This window comes from Schistocerca cancellata, chromosome 1, assembly GCF_023864275.1.
Source record: "Schistocerca cancellata isolate TAMUIC-IGC-003103 chromosome 1, iqSchCanc2.1, whole genome shotgun sequence".
NCBI classification, from domain to species: domain Eukaryota; kingdom Metazoa; phylum Arthropoda; class Insecta; order Orthoptera; family Acrididae; genus Schistocerca; species Schistocerca cancellata.
This window is the reverse complement of record NC_064626.1, coordinates 1181024123-1181042226: the sequence shown is the minus strand read 5'-3', so window position 1 is coordinate 1181042226 and position 18104 is coordinate 1181024123. Positions and strand designations below refer to the sequence as shown.

The following is an 18104-nucleotide window of genomic DNA, read 5'->3' as shown; positions in this document are numbered from 1 at the left end:
CTGGAATTAGATAGTAGGAAAAGGGAGAAAAGAAAATAGGTCTGTTGCTATCTTAATATCGGCTTTCTGCAGAATTCTAGAACAAATTCTCAGTCCAAATATAATAGATTTCCTAGAGACTGAAAAGCTCATGTCCATGAATCAGCACGGCTTTCGAAAGCATCATTCGTGCAAAACCCAGCTCGCTATATACTGCGAACTATGGATGAAGGGCAACAGGCTGATCCCATATTTTTAGATTTCCGAAAAGCATTTGACATCGTACCCTACTGCAGACTGTAAACGATGGTATGCACATATGGAATAGGCTCCCAGATATGTGACTGGCTCAAAGACTTCTTAAGCAATAGAATCCAGTATGTTGCCCTCAGTGATGAGTGTTCATCAGACACAGGAGTGTACCAGGAAATGTGATAGGAGCGTTGCTATTTTCTATATACATAAATGATCTGGCAGACTGCATGGGCAGTAATCAGCGGTTGTTCGCTGATTATGCTGAGGCGTACAGGAAGTTTTCAAAGATAAGTTACTGTAGGCTGATACCAGGTGACCTAGACAAAATTTCTAATTGGGGGGGGGGGGGGGGGGTGATGAATGGCAGGTGGCTCTTAATGAAGAAAAATGGAAATTAATGTGGATGAGTAAGCGTTTGAGATAGGATGCCAAAAAATTAAAAAAATTGATTTTTCAAAAAATGTTCATTTTTTAGTGCACATCTTTCTGAACAGTCTGATACATAAATCATATATGTTCGAGACAATGTAAGACATGTTATTTGGTCTTAAGTGTGCCAAAGTGCTGTGCCACACCTCTTCACACACTATTCTTCTATCGCACATCACTGTATCTCATTCTGTGGAAGTCAAATGTGTATATTTTGTAATTGATGCCATCAAATTAAATTCACAACAGTGGAAATTAAAATATCCTGTGGTGTCTCTATTGCTCCCAGTCAGCCAGTTTGACATCCTGCCCCCCCCCCCCCCTCTTTTTTTTTCCACCTCGCAATTAGTACTGGATGGGATTATTTGTAACCAGGAGAATAAGAGCTCTTCAGAAAATTTGCACTCTTGTTTGCCTGTTAGTTAGTAACTTGCTGTTTTGTCTGACATAAAATTAAATATATATAAAAAACAAAGATGCTTTAACTTACCAAACAAGAAAGTGCTGGTATGTAGATAGACACAATAAAATAAAAAACACACAAACACACACACAAATATTCAAGCTTTCACAACCCATGACTGCTTCATCAGGAAAGAGGGAAGGAGAGGGAAAGGCAGAAGGATGTGGGTTTTAAGGGAGAGGGTAAGGCGTCACTCCAATCCTGAGAGCAGAAAGACTTACCTTAGGGGGAAAAAAGGACAGGTATACACTCGCGCACACACACACATCCATCCGTACATATACAGACACAGGCCTGTGTCGTTTGGTAAGTTAAAGCATCTTTGACTTTTATATATATTTTTCCCACGTGGAATGTTTCCATCTATTATATAAAATTAAATATAGTATACATGAAACCATACAGACAAGAGACAAGCAGGACAGTACACATTTGATCAATTCTTAGGTTTTAGCATTTTTTTCTCTCTACTCTTGCTACAGCTTTAAATGGTGTGCTTTCCTTTCTGCGAAAGAATCTATTACCTCATCAAGTTTGTCAAATGTTTTCAAACACGAAAAATTGAAATGTCGTTGTCTTATACTGAAAAAGCTGTTAATACAAATAATATCCAAGACTGGTGTGATTTCTCGATCTGATTACATCTGTTTTGTCACTGTCTGCTAGATGAAATGAAATAGGCTTGTCTAATATTTCAGAAATTATGTTGTTGTTGTTATGGTCTTCAGTCCTGAGACTGGTTTGATGCAGCTCTCCATGCTAGTCTATCCTGTGCAAGCTTCTTCATCTCACAGTACCTACTGCAACCGACATCCTTCTGAATCTGCTTGGTGTATTCATCTCTTGGTCTCCCTCTACGATTTATACCCTCCACGCTGCCCTCCAATACTAAATTGGTGATCCCTTGATGCCTCAGAACATGTCCTACCAACCGATCCCTTCTTCTAGTCAAGTTGTGCCACAAGCTTCTCTTCTCCCCAATCCTATTCAACACCTCCTCATTAGTTATGTGATCAACCCATCTAATCTTCAGCATTCTTCTGTAGCACCACATTTCGAAAGCTTCTATTGTCTTCTTGTCCAAACTAGTTATCGTCCATGTTTCACTTCCATACATGGCTACACTCCACACAAATACTTTCAGAAACAACTTCCTGACACTTAAATCTATACTCAATGTTAACAAATTTCTCCTCTTCAGAAACGCTTTCCTTGCCATTGCCAGTCTACATTTTATATCCTCTCTACTTCGACCATCATCAGTTATTTTGCTCCCCAAATAGCAAAACTCCTTTACTACTTTAAGTGTCTCATTTCCTAATCTAATTCCCTCAGCATCACCTGACTTAATACGACTACATTCCATTATCCTCGTTTTGCTTTTGTTGATGTTCATCTTATACCCTCCTTTCATGACACTGTCCATTCCGTTCAACTGCTCTTCCGAGTCCTTTCCCGTCTCTGACAGAATTACAATGTCATTGGCGAACCTCAAAGTTTTTATTTCTTCTCCATGGATTTTAATACCTACTCTGAATTTTTCTTTCGTTTCTTTCACTGCTTGCTCAATATACAGAATGAATAACATCGGTGATAGGCTACAACCCTGTCTCACTCCCTTCCCAACCACTGCTTCCCTTTCATGCCCCTCAACTCTTATAACTGCCATTTGGTTTCTATACAATTTGTAAATAGCCTTTCGCTCCCTGTATTTTACCCCTGCCACCTTCAGAATTTGAAAGAGAGTATTCCAGTCAACATTGTCAAAAGCTTTCTCTAAGTCTACAAATGCTAGAAACGTAGGTTTGCCTTTCTTTAATCTAGCTTCTAAGATAAGCCGTATGGTCAGTATTGCCTCACATGTTCCAATATTTCTACGGAATCCAAACTGATCTTCCCCAAGGTCGGCTTCTACTAGTTTTTCCATTCGTCTGTAAAGAATTCGTGTTAGTATTTTGCAGCTGTGGCTTATTAAAGTGATAGTTCGGTAATTTTCACATCTGTCACCACCTGCTTGCTTTGGGGTTGGAATTATTATATTCTTCTTGAAGTCTGAGGGTATTTCGCCTGTCTCATACATCTTGCTCACCAGATGTTAGAGTTTTGTCAGGACTGGCTCTCCCCAGGCCGTCAGTAGTTCTAATGGAATTAGAACACACACCAAATAAACGAGACTGTTATGGTACAAATGGTCATTTTTATAGCACAACAGAATATAATTCAAAGTACCAATATCAAATGCCTATTAGGCCTACTAAAAGCAAAAAGCTTTATGTTAGAAAATAATTTCACATTTCATTCATATGCTCCAGCTTCTCAAGCATGGGATTGAAATGTAGTAGTATGAAATTTTTGTATAAATTTGGAATTGGTACATTCTTCCATAATTTGAGTGATGTCCCAAGTTCTTCTTCTTCCTCATTCTAACAAACAATCTTGTCATCACTAATTCTGCAACTATTCCTAATTTAAGCAGCTCTAGCTGGGGACTCTACATCTGGCCCTTACTAGTGTAACAATCTGGCCAAAACTTTTCTGTCAAAATTTCGTTTTCTTGGAGACACTGAGAAGATAATACATGATCTTTCTTGTATGTTATTCCTGTTTGTTGTTTATTTCCACTCTGATAGTCTGAATCTATGGATTTTGCGAGTAATTATAACAAAGCTGATAATTCGCAAACTCAGTCATCCACATAACAAACAGCAATTGGCTTTCACCCGTTCGGCTTCATTCCGCTCAGCTCGTATAGCCCTGTCCTGTTTTGTCTGCAGGAAAGTTTATTTCTAGATGCAACCGGGATTCCTCTGGCAGAAACATCATGTACATTATGCACCCATTCAAAACCCAACTTATGATTCAGTAAGAAATCAACTAGGAATGTGTTCAAAAATGTCAAAAAATCAACAGGGATGCGTTTCAAAATCATATGAATAATCACTACAACAAAGTTCGCTGGATGCTATACGCTTATGAAGCAATGTTTTTTCCTCAAGAATATGAATTTGGTGCCCCCCTCCCCTCATGAAATTGCCGCCAGGGCAGACACCCTGGCTCGCTGTATTGTGTACACCTAATATTTTTTGTTGTATATCCTACAAGCATTTTCATAGCTAAAATAAAAAACACACACAATCACAAATTTTCAGAACATTTAGTACAGGGTTAGCAATTTGTAACAGCCTAGTGAAAATTATTATATACTTTTTTATCCAATTTAATGTGTTACATTAATATTTTTTATTTATTTATCTACATATGTCCAGAACATAACATACATATATAGCCGACAGACAGCAATCTACAAACAATATAAATACATCATTAAATTCCATACGGCATCCAAAATTTCGCCATTTGAACACTACATCTGATAAGTGTTTTTTTTTTTCTTTTTTTTCCAAAACATTAAAAATTATTTTTATTTAAATAATGATTTTCTGATTTTTAGTCTTGTGTGTGTACAATTTTTCAACCTATTTTTATTGTTGGAAACTACTGTGACAAGAATTTGAGAAGGTTCCGAAATGACTCGGAGAACGAGCAGAGGCTGGCCAACCGGCCAGAGACTGTCAACAGCAATTAGCTGAACGTGGACAGGAGGACAACAACAAGAGGAAAAAGGACAATGGAGACAGCTGGCAGAATAACAAAGTTCAAATAAGTAACTCAAAAGTGAAAACCTTTTCACCTCCATCCCTGCCCAATGCCCATGGGAGCTAGGTGGATTAGACAGACAAGAAAGTGAGTTAATATTGCATTCTCATCCAGTTTTGTGCTATTTTTAAAATTTCAAGTCTATGGTTCATTGGAAAGTTAGTTTAAAAACAGGTGCAAAATTTTTACTAGAGAGACAGAAAAGAAAGTGACCTTACAAAAAGTCTTAAAAAGAGGCTGCTGTCACAGCTGTTGTCCAACTTTGATACGGAAATTTATTTTGGACAAATTACCACTGTTTAGTACCTAGTATGGGCAGTAACCAACTCTGTTTAGAAGTATTAGTATGAAGGAAAGTGGAATGATGAGATAAGTACTACTAATGATTTTTCTTGCTGACCAATTTTTAGGACTATGAAAAGCTCTATTGTGAGCTAGTCATTGCCAAATAAGAGTGAAACATCTCAAACTTAACCAATGGTGGTGTGTCTGTTAGTGAAATGAGAGACCACCATTACAGAAATTTGAGAGTGTGGGACATTTTATCATGTGCCACTGAAGATTTGCAATGACAAAACCCGGTGAGTACCATTTCACATTCTCCAATCTGTCAATGTGTTACTGACTGTGTACTTCTAATGAAATGGTGGAAGGAATTCGGTAAATGTTTGTGCAGCGGCCTTGAAAGTCTACTTGCTGCAGGAGTAGCGAACCTGCAATGCCTCATACAATAAGTGCTAAGGCTACATTTGGTCTACAAATCATACAGACTACAACTACTGCAAGCTCTTTGGGTTGATGATAAAAGTAAATGTGTTGACTTCAGCTTTGTTAGTCTGGAAGACATGGAAGAAGATAGATTTTATCACAGCTAGTTTTCAGTGATGAAGTTATGTTTCATAATAGCAGCAAAGTGAACCAACATACATATGAGGACTTAAGAACCCTCACGCAATTGTTGAGCATGAAAGAGACTCACTAAAGTGAACATCAGACTTGGCTTTTCCCAGAACTTGAAAAGGTCTCTCAATGGCTTCATATTCCAAGAGGCTGGAATCCTCAGCATTTGCACGATACTGTATGACAATTCAACTACACACTGCCTAAATGCTGAATAAGGTGCACTGGACCCCAAGACACTGTTCTACATTCTTGGCCTCCAGGATCTCCAGACATGACCCAGTGCAATTTTTTAGTGTGGGGATAAGTGAAGAAAAGTGCTTACATCCTTCCTTTACCACAAAGCATAGATGAGCTGACAAACAGGTTAAGAGCAGCAGAGACTTCTGTCAACACAAATAGATTACATGGTCTGTATGACGAATTCACTGATCATCTATATGTTGTCTGTGTTGTTGGAGGTGGACAAAGAGAGCAATTGTAATATCATAACTAAAAGTTCTAAGACTTCGTAAGCGCTTCATAATTTGTCTCTGTTTTCTAGTATGTTTCTGTCAATAAATATGAAGTTTTTAAATCAGGTCATTCTTTTTTAATGGAGTGAAACTGTAATTACAACATGATTTCCACATACATTCAAACAATAGACAACAGTAAAAAGAAATCTGCAATTCAACAAAAGGAGCACATAGTAAACTTAACTGTTCTCAACATTCATCAGTTACAGTTATTGTGTACATAAACTCCTCTCTCTTTCTTATATAAATATAATTTGAACTTACCAATTTGCCAGCCAAAATACCACATGTCTCAACATTATGTTCTGTATTCCGTTGAGCTAATGCCATGAATTTGCCCATAAGCTTAGAAGGTATGACAACATCTCTTAGCCCTGGTTTACTGTGTATTGATGGACTCAGCAAACTCAGAGGCTTTGCTGATCTGTCAAAAGTTGGTCTTGATGGTACTCTGAAAATAAGAAAAAAATAGCAATAGTATTATATCAGTTAAATATTTCAAATTAGTCTGCGTACTTCTAAACAGGAAAGCACAAAGATATTATGGATAATTTTATTTCGGTAGGCTGAGTACCAAAATTCAGCACATAACAGCACACTATTCGAAAAAATAAGATTATGAAGAAGACAAAACAGAAACCAGTTGTGACTAAAATTACAGAGTAGAGCAATGGATATGAAATATGTCCATCTAGAACTAATTGGCTGTGTGTCAGAATTTGACTAGAGTCTACAAATTTGTAATAACAGCACCAGAGAATCAAAGTCATGAATAAATATATTAGTATAGTGAACAATATAAAAATCTGTGGCATGACTTCCAGGAGACCTCATCAAAGCAGTGGGAAACTTCAAACTGACACAGGAATCAGGTATGATGATTTCATCAAAAATACCTTAGCAGCTATAGAGAAATGTTCAGATTTTTGAACTGGGAGAAATGAAGTAATGATGTGTGTTAATGGGAATATCCAAACAACTTTTGTTTGTGTGACGACACTGTATTATATGCCACTTGTACAGATAAATGTCAATAAAAAATTGAAGTGCTCAATGGAGCAAGTTTGAAAGTAGGCCTGAAACAAATAAGAAATAAGACTAAAATAACACATAATAAATAGGAAAGGGAAACAGTACAAATAAACAATGAAGTCACAGCACAAGTTGATGAGATTTTGTGTTTAGGGCAGTACAGAACAACAGCCACACACACACCATACGAAAGAAACATGTGGACAAAAATGGCCTATACTTCCTTACATGGAAGTACATTGGGTTTTCAAAAGAAATCTTCTAATAGCTCCTAAAGGAGAGCTTATAATTGGAGTGTATTGCCAGTTTTGACTTGTGACAATGAAACTTAGATTTTGAACATGAAGACCACTTACAAGCTGAGGTCTCCACAGGGAATAATGGAGTGCTGCATCTCAATACTGGACTAAGGCAGCTGGGGATTGCTAGGAAAAAGCAGGGAACCAAGCAAATGGATTAGGGAACAGACAGTAGTTGGATGTGTATTTATGTCTGTAATGAAAATGAAATTAAAGCAGATGGGACATGAAGACTGATAGAAGTTACATGGATTGAAGATGTTCTTTGATAGATACAAAGACATAAAAACAATGAGATGATGACCTAAGGGGAGATGGGTGGATGACATTAGAAACAGCTGAGGAGCAACATGGGTGGATACAGCTAAAGGCTACAAAGCATGGAAAAGCTTACTGGTGGCCTTCATCTGTCAGCGGATGTCAAATGGCTGCTGCTGCTGATGACGATGATGATACATCAAAATATTCAGTATTTTTTCCAGTTAATATAGTTTTTAAAGCCTTTGTCTTCTTTCCCTCAGTGTTTTAAATGGTGATACTGCTTGATTATTTCAAAGGAGCAATTCAAATGAAATTTGTGTTTCGTCAAATTTACAATATTAACTATTTTTGTATATGACAACAGCTTTCTTCCTAGCGTGGCACTGTTAATGATCAACACACAGAGGATATGAAATGAAATTTATGGTACAACCTGTCTAAAGAAAGATGGGTTATTCCATGTCAGTTCAACCAGGGGCTCCAGCTCATAGTCTCAGATTTGACTAAAATTCAGTACACTAATTCTACCATGTGTGGAACACTCGTGTACAAAGTATTAGTTTCCCCTGCCAATTAGTTCCAGAATTATGACTTGTGAAATAAGGTGGCATGACCCGGAAATTGCAACCCGCATCTGGCAATCTATCTTCAGACCCAACTTCAGGTCCTAATAACTTTGGAGCTATTCCGCACAGTCCAGTGAAATTTTTACAACCTAGTAACACCCATTTAGAAAATACACTCCATGAATCAAAACACCAACAACATATTTCTGAGGGAAAATAAAAAATTCCAAAGTGTGACTAAAAAATTGTTATATGTTAACAGGTACATATTGTAGGTGCCCTCTATGCCATATATAATTCACTCAAAAAGGGTATAAATTTTTTGTGGTAAGCTTAATGTGGCCTAAACACACACACAACTCATCATGCCCATATCAGTCACAAAAACTGAGTTACATGCAACGAAAATACAAAAATTTGAAAAATTACCTGAAAAACATGGATTTTCGAAGTGTGGTAGCACAGAAGGGACAAGTGGTATCCAAGCCAAATTTCACACACTGCATAAGTAGACCATAATGATATATATCTCAAACTTTCAGCATGTTATTGCAAGACATATGTGTACAATGGAAGTTGACAGATGTATTTGGTGATGTGGCCATTGTTCCGCAATACAATTTTGTAGAAACATATTGTAAACTGTTCTGCCTCTTCTTATCCTCTCCCACAACTGTTTAAACACTAAGCAACAACATACAGACAGATTAACACAACCTATCATTAATGTTTACTGCACCTTAACTGCTATATACCAGTCAATTGTGCTTCAAACAGAAATTCTCCCACACTTTAGCTACTGTACTCTGTACATTGAGTGGCAAATTGTACTGTCTTCCTGATACTGTGGTAGGAACTGGAACTGTCATAAGAATATTTTCAAAAGAAATCCAACACCTGTCTGCCAAATGTGGCCAATGAAATGATCTTGCTGGTCCTGCTGGTGCCATGAAGTTCACAAATACATCACCTTCTGCTTCACAGCACTCTGCAAACACATCCTAAGTACCATTTTTCATCATAAACAGCAATAACATAGCAATATAGTTGTATCTTGATGCTTTTGCTTCTGAATTCTGAGTCAGACACACTGTGAAGACACATGTTGTGCATGAACCTATATTTATAACCGGACAGTCTGCTCATGTGCAAATTATCAGAGTCCGCTGGAGAGAAGTTATGATGGCTCCTTGTGCCTGCAACAGTTTTAACATGTTGTTGTCTGCTTTTTAGCAGCTCTTTGACTGATTTCACCTCATCTTTCGAAACACAGAATGACTGTATGCCAGAGATATTTTTCTGTACCCAGGTAAATAATTGAAGAGGCGTTAGAATGTGACCTTCTGTAGGTTGCAGTAGACTAGCTCGTGATGCCATGTGCTTAATGGTAGCACCAATACCATCACAAAGATTTTTATCATGACTTGTTACGAAAAAATTTCATTCTGCGTGAATCTGAAAATCATGGTAATGCATGCATACATTTTTAAGATTTTTACAGTTTTTGTACTGACTAGCTGCCCCATCACAGAAGTATTTCGCAAATTGTATGTGAGGCAGCTTGTTTTTCACATATGCCATAACAGTGCGAATGTGGGCATGAACTGCAATGGCATCATGAATTAAACAGTCACTAAAAATGCACAGGTTCATGACAGACACATCACCTGATTCGCCTCTATAGTAAATCACAAACGGCTGGAGAGTTGCTCGACTGTTGTCCCAATGATTTCCTTGGATGGCTTCTTGAACTATAAATGCATAATTTTCAGAAAAGTCTAGTATTACTATAATTTCATCTTGTTTCAAATTATCCTTACAAAACTGGAGATAAGTCGATTGTGCTGTTGCTGTGAAGCTGTGTGTGGTCAGTTTGTCCGTTTTTTTGACAACACATTTCAACAAAATCTTCCACTGTACCTTGCTTTGTTTCAAGACTTGTGCAATCCATGTGTGTCCATTGTTTATAAGAAACAAGTTCATCATCATCATCCATAAGTAGTTCACCGTACAGTTTGTTATTCATGCGTTCTGCAAGATTTTCCTTACCAGGAAACTTTTCATATCTGTGTATCATGCACTGGTAGGAACTGATGTCACACACTAGCAGCTTCATTGCACCTTTGTAATCCAGACCAGAATCCTTTATAGCAGCAAACATCAGCTTAGCATTTTGATGGGTCTCACATACACAAACATTGTGTGTGCCCCTTGCACTTACAGGCACAACCCATTTTGGCCGAAGATTGAAAAAAGATGATAAACCTACTTTGGTATTGGGATACTTTTCCTTGAATTCTACATATAGTTCTGATATGTAGCGTAGCAACAGTCTTTTTAGCATCTGTACACATAATTTCCCATTTTCACCATTACATAGTCTTTTTTTCCAGGGATTATTCGGTTGTAGTCAATATTTTCATAAACTCCGACACTAGGACATTTATTTCTGAACTAAATTGCTTACCCTGAGCCTGCTGAAGTTGTGGAAGCACTCCTTGGGTTGCTTTTATTTTCCTAGCTTTCTTTACCATATATGTAGAAACATTGAATTCCTTTGCAGTGTAGTCAATAGACCAGCTGGAAGGTGCAAGGGTAAGAATAGCTACTTTTTTCTGGTGTGTGGATATGGCACATTTTTCTTTCAAATCATGCACAATTTTGTCCAAATCAGAGCATTTCTGGCATGATTTCTGTTCCTTTAGAGTAGATAGTGCTTCCTCTCCCATCATTAATGTGTCAGCTGTTTTGTGTTTTAATTCCATTTGAGCTTCTTGTATTTTTCTTCTACCATAGACGGGCCTGTCTCTTTTCCCAACTTTGTGTGTCCTCATGGGAGACAAATCAAGTGCAGTCACTGAAGTATTCTGTGGTTGTAGGTGGCTGATACTCTTCATCACTGTCATGTAAATCATCAGAATATTCTTCATTTTTTAGCAGTGTAACACACCTGGAACATAACTTTTGTCCTGGTTTCATGTTAAATTCCATGCACTGATTCACTTTCAATACTAATTTTATATCAATTTCTCTGAGGCTACACTTCACTGTCTTCTTATGAATCCGAAACGGATCAAAACAACTTTTTTGTAGGAAAGAATACTTATCCAGAAACACTTTCATATGATGATAACAAACACTAAAGTTTCCTGGAACTGTACTTCTTGTGCCCAAAGGGTGTATCCTGGATCTCCATAGCAACAAATCTTGGTCCGATTCATCCAGATCATACAGTACAAAGTGAATGCCACATTTTGTTCCATATGTTGTTTTATGACAGTCAGATGCTTGTGCTCTACAAATACTGCAACTTGTTTGAACAAAAGCACCACTAGTACACTCTTCTGCCTCCATACTGACTCTCCACAGCAGTACTGACCAGTCTGAACTACACTCCTGGAAATTGAAATAAGAACACCGTGAATTCAATGTCCCAGGAAGGGGAAACTTTATTGACACATTCCTGGGGTCAGATACATCACATGATCACACTGACAGAACCACAGGCACATAGACACAGGCAATAGAGCATGCACAATGTCGGCACTAGTACAGTGTATATCCACCTTTCACAGCAATGCAGGCTGCTATTCTCCCATGGAGATGATCGTAGAGATGCTGGATGTAGTCCTGTGGAACGGCTTGCCATGCCATTTCCACCTGGTGCCTCAGTTGGACCAGCGTTCGTGCTGGACGTGCAGACTGCGTGAGACGACGCTTCATCCAGTCCCAAACATGCTCAATGGGGGACAGATCCGGAGATCTTGCTGGCCAGGGTAGTTGACTTACACCTTCTAGAGCACGTTGGGTGGCACGGGATACATGCGGACGTGCATTGTCCTGTTGGAACAGCAAGTTCCCTTGCCGGTCTAGGAATGGTAGAACGATGGGTTCGATGACGGTTTGGATGTACTGTGCACTATTCAGTGTCCCCTCGACGATCATCAGTGGTGTACGGCCAGTGTAGGAGATCGCTCCCCACACCATGATGCCGGGTGTTGGCCCTGTGTGCCTCGGTCGTATGCAGTCCCGATTGTGGCGCTCACCTGCACAGTGCCAAACACGCATACGACCATCATTGGCACCAAGGCAGAAGCGACTCTCATCGCTGAAGACGACACGTCTCCATTCGTCCCTCCATTCACGCCTGTCGCGACACCACTGGAGGCGGGCTGCACGATGTTGGGGCGTGAGCGGAAGACGGCCTAACGGTGTGCGGGACCGTAGCCCAGCTTCATGGAGATGGTTGCGAATGGTCCTCGCCGATACCCCAGGAGCAACAGTGTCCCTAATTTGCTGGGAAGTGGCGGTGCGGCCCCCTACGGCACTGCGTAGGATCCTACGGTCTTGGCATGCATCCGTGCGTCGCTGCGGTCCGGTCCCAGGTCGACGGGCACGTGCACCTTCCGCCGACCACTGGCGACAACATCGATGTACTGTGGAGACCTCACGCCCCACGTGTTGAGCAATTCGGCGGTACGTCCACCCGGCCTCCCGCATGCCCACTGTACGCCCTCGCTCAAAGTCCGTCAACTGCACATACGGTTCACGTCCACGCTGTCGCGGCATGCTACCAGTGTTAAAGACTGCGATGGAGCTCCGTATGCCACGCAAACTGGCTGACACTGACGGCGGCGGTGCACAAATGCTGCACAGCTAGTGCCATTCGACGGCCAACAACGCGGTTCCTGGTGTGTCCGCTGTGCCGCGCGTGTGATCATTGCTTGTACAGCCCTCTCGCAGTGTCCGGAGCAAGTATGATGGGTCTGACACACCGGTGTCAATGTGTTCTTTTTTCCATTTCCAGGAGTGTAGAATCTTAAAAACATGAGTAACCTGTAATTGTTGCTTGTTTCCTTTGTTGTTCCTGCCTAACAATGACTCATTCTGTCCCTGAAATCTACCATTGTTTAACTTTCTGTTGCCTAATGGTTCCCAACAATTGCTGCAGCTTTATCTGAAACAAGCTGTCTGCACCATCACTATTACTTGCTAAATCGTGTTAAAAGAAATGTAACCAAACACATCTCGTAACCAAACACATCTCTGACAACTTTTATTGTACACAAATGCCTTGCAATAACAAGTTGAAATTTTGCCACATATTATATTATGGTCTACTTATGCAGTGTTTGAAATTTGGCTTGGATATCACTTGTCCCTTTTGTGCTACCACACCTTCAAAAATCCATGTTTTTCAGGTAATTTTTCAAATTTTTGTGTTTTCATGCGCATGTAACTCTGTTTGTGTGACTGATATGGGCAAGATGAATTCTGTGTGTGTTTAGGCCACATTAAGCTTACCACAAAAAATTTATACCCTTTTTGAGTGAATTATATTTGGCATAGAGGGCACCTACAATATGTACCCTTAACGTATTACATTTTTTAAATCACATTTTGGAATTTTTTACTTTCCCTCAGAAATATGTTGTTGGTGTTTTGATTCATAGAGTGTGTTCTCTAAGTGTATGTTACTGGGTTGTAAAAATTTCACTAGACTGTGTGGAATAGTTCCAAAGTTATTAAGACCTGAAGTTGGGTCTGAAGATAGAGTGCCAGATGCGGGTTGCAATTTCTGGGTCACGCCACCTTCTTTCACAAGTCATAATTCTGGAACTAATTGGCAGGGGAAACTAATACTTTGTACACGAGTGTTCCACACATGGCAGAATTAGTGTACTGAATTTCAGTCAAATCTGAGACTATCAGCTGGAACATTTTCTCAAATTGGTTGAATTGACATGGAATGACCCAGATGTCAGTCGATAGGACACTTCCTGAGGCATCAAGGAATCATCAGTTTGTTAATGGATGGATTAGGGAGAGGGAGACCGAGGGATGAACAAAGTAAGCTAGTTCGGTTTGATGTAGACAGCAATAATTATTCAAAAATGAGGAGGCTTGCACACAACAGACTTGTGTGGAGAAATGCGTCAAACCAATCTTCAGGCTGAAGACGACGATGACGACGACATGGTGGTGTTTATGTTATCTGAGTCTTATTTTTATTATTATTGCACTATAAGAAAGCAAAGATATAGTTTCAAAACCATGTCATTCTTTTACTGATAGTTTAAGTCAAATGACTAGTAAAAAGTATACATAAACAGCAAATAATATAGACACTAATTGATTTTGTATAACCGGACCATGACAACCTTAAGCAGTTTACAAATGCAGTAACCTGCCAGTTACTACACCTACTGCCCACAACACACACACGTCACAGTGTCTATTCAAACAGTGCACTTGTAATTACCCATAATGGTATGCATCGGCCTCTGAGACCCCCCAATTGTTAAATGTGTTTCAGACACGTTTTCTTGTTGATGTCACTCCATGACCCAATAAATTGTATCTTTTTCAAAGGTCTTGTGTTCCCTTGTGTTCCTAGTTAGAACACAAGTGTGATGTTGAGGGCCAAATATTTGTGTGTTTTGGATTCTGTGATTTTTTGCCATTTGGCTCTTCCACTCCAGTGTTCTCAGTGTGGCTCCAGCCACTTCTATGATAACAGCATGTGCATATGGCTGTGTTGGAATGGTTGTTGGCTGTGTTGACCCAGTCTCAGGTGTGTTAGTTGTTCAACCACCACTGCCCCCCCCCTCCCCAAAAATCAATCCATGGAAGACTGGGACATTTACAAGTTGCAGCATCGCCTACATTTTGCGGTATTCTGGGTTGTCGACACAGATCATGGATACCCCCTCATTTGTATCACTTACTGTGCCAGTTAGGTTTTTGGCAAGAAGAAGTATCAGTTTCTTTTGATGGTGTGTAGTTTGCTTTACTCCTATCGCCACAAGCACTCACATGTGGTCCTGCGCGTGTTGAATTCTACCAATGTTGTAAACAGCAGCAGCAACTGTGTCAAGTTTGGGTGACTAAGCTTCGCGGTTGGTTCATCACAGCTAAGTCTTAAAATAACTTTATAGGTCAGGCAACCACAGCTAAAGTACTTGTACATAATGTAAAGAACAATCAAACAGTTTAAAGTCAAAGATAGTTTATCTTAAACTGAGTGAAAGTCCACGTTCGCAATAGCTGTTTCCCAGTGTGATGACTGGTTTCATATCCTGGAGGTATATCTTCACGTCATATAAAACTAATACTTCATGTGCCATAACTCCCCAGGTGCAAGTGCGCATAAAAACATATCACTCTTCAGGAAAGCCATTGGTGAACCGGCAGATGGGTATCTGATCCAAACCATACATGATCAGTAAAATGTCTCCAAAACTCTGTCAAAAGACGAGCACAGGTAGCAAGTGACAGTCCATGTCTGATAGGTTGAAACCATCATCAAAATCCAGGGAGTCAACAAAGAATTAAATGAGAGATAATCACATGTTGACAGGATCCACTCAGTAAATTGTTCCACTCTGTTCGCTTGTTGTGATTTAACCCATTTTCTTTGACCACGTGTGGGCTAATTACATTCGTTCCACATGTGTATGTTTTTTACCATGTGCATATTCTTTGTTCACGAGGTGGACATTGTCTTCATTTAATGGTTTAAGACATTGTGTGCTTTGACATGTTTCAATGAAGTATTTGACTGTCTTGGGCGTTTACGTTGTAATTTTAGGTGATGTGCAGTGATCCAGGTGCCTTTCGATGTTTCTGTACACATCGAGAAATTTGTTCTTGGACTGCAGGATTCATGAATAAATCCAATAAGAAACAGTACTTCCAGACATTTAAAGAATCATGTTCTGCTGATTTTCTGTGCATAATAAAATCAAGAAAGGGAGAAAAATTTGGCTTTTGCACAGTATGTGGTTGTGATATTGCACAAGGTGGAAGGAATTATTTAAGTAATCATATGAAGTGCAGTAAAAATGTAAGTTATGTTAAATCGAAGGAATATAACAAGAAAATCAACATCTTTTTTGCCAAGTCTGGAAACAATGACAGTGATGTACTTAGGGTCAAGTGTCTTGTTTAATTCCTTTCTGGTGGAACACAACGTGCCTTTAAGTGCACCTTATCATGTTGGTGTTTTACGTGTTTCCCACATCAGCAGCTGCAAAGAAATACAGCTGTTGTCACATGAAAATGACAAGCATTGTTAATAAAATGGCAAAAAATGCATCATATGAAGTAGTAAAATGCCTTCAGAATGGACAATTTTCTTTGGCAATGGATGGAAGTAATGATACGAAGGTCGAGTTGCATTGTACTGTTGTTACATTCCATGGTATACTGCAGGAAGAAGTAGTGAGCACTGTGCTATCTGTACCAGCGTTAGAAGGTGACTCAATAGGGCAAAAAATAGGTAACCTGAAGTTATCACAGCTGAATTCTCGTAATGTACCAGTTGAAAACTGCATGGCTTTCTGCTCTGACAATGCTCCTGTTATGATAGGATGCAAAAATGGGATTTCGGCATTTGTGAAGGAAGTTCAACCAGTTCATAGGCTGCATTTGCCACCTGATTAATCTAGCAACTGAAAAAAGTGCTGGAAGATTAGGACCTAAAGTGGATGAGACACTTGTTGATATATTTCTTAGAGAAGAGGGTCACACAAAAAGAACACTTTCAGTAATTTCAGAACTTTCAGAATGAAGAGGCAAAGAAAATTCTAAAGCATGTATGTACTAGGTTGTTATCTCCAGGCAGAAGATTGGATGACTACTGGACCAGTGGGATCCGATACTTTCTTTTTTCAAGGAGGAAGTAATAATATGTACCCAAAACATTTCCACAAGCTTGACATCTTTCAGAATACCTAGAGCTGAACAAATTGGATCCAAAGAGTATCAGAAGAAGAGAATTCTTAATTCTGCTACTAAAACAATAGCATATTCTTCCAAATGTGACAAACTCTTCCTAAAAAGTAAGACGCCTGCTAAAACACATGAGGAAAAATTGATTTTGTTCCTGTCCTCAAACTTGAACAAGGCCTTTTGCACTTTCCTTCATGTGACTACTCCTTATTTAACAAACTCAAATGTTGTCCTTCAGACTTCTACCCCCAAAGTTCACTTTTTATTAGAACCATTAGCAATTGTTCACCAAGTTTATTATGCCCAAAATTGTAAAAAGCTAAGTTCAACCTGATTCACAATCGAAGAAGTGATGTTGAATTAACTATTAGCATTCAGACTTCAAACATAGTGAGTGATCTCCAGGATACAGATAAATCCCTTTCATTTCATCAGTGAGAAACTACTTTTGCACTGCCTGTGACTACATCATCAACAAGTTTCCACTCTAGTATGATTTATTAAAGCATGCTCAAGTTCTTAGGTGAGAAAAAATTTCAGATGCACAGTTTTCTTCCATTCTACATCTACATCCATACTCCGCAAGCCACCTGACAGTGTGTGGCGGAGGGTACCTTGAGTACCTCTATCTGTTCTCTATTCTGTTCCAATCTCGTATTGTTCGTGGAAAGAAGGATTGTCGGTATGCCTCTGTGTGGACTCTAATCTTTCTGATTTTATCCTCATAGTCTCTTCGCGAGATATACGTTTTTTCTTGGAAAAGTTTACTATCATGTTATGCAATGGAGAGAATGAAACTACCGATGAGGTGGTGAATGCACTTCAGAGGCAGCTCGCAACTCTTCAGGTAGATGACACTTTGGCTGCAAATCAAGATGCTGCAAGTGATTCCCGTTGGACACAAATATCAAGAATTCATGGAGCCAATGGTCTTCTTACGTATAACTGAGTTTCTAGAGTAAAGCTCTCTGTTCTCACCATATCCCGTGGCAAAGCAGAATGTGAACATGTT

At 39.3% G+C, this 18104-nt stretch overlaps 1 protein-coding gene across 2 annotated transcripts in view; it reads right to left on the bottom strand.

Moving 5' to 3' along the window:
- The window catches only part of LOC126094253 (STAM-binding protein-like A), a 64661-nt gene that overhangs the window by 34089 nt on the left and 12468 nt on the right, over window positions 1-18104 (bottom strand). For both annotated transcript variants that reach the window (XM_049908782.1, XM_049908781.1), the window contains one exon: window positions 6466-6652. In XM_049908782.1, coding sequence (XP_049764739.1) covers window positions 6466-6652 — 187 coding nt within the window. The remainder of the gene's footprint in view (window positions 1-6465; window positions 6653-18104) is intronic.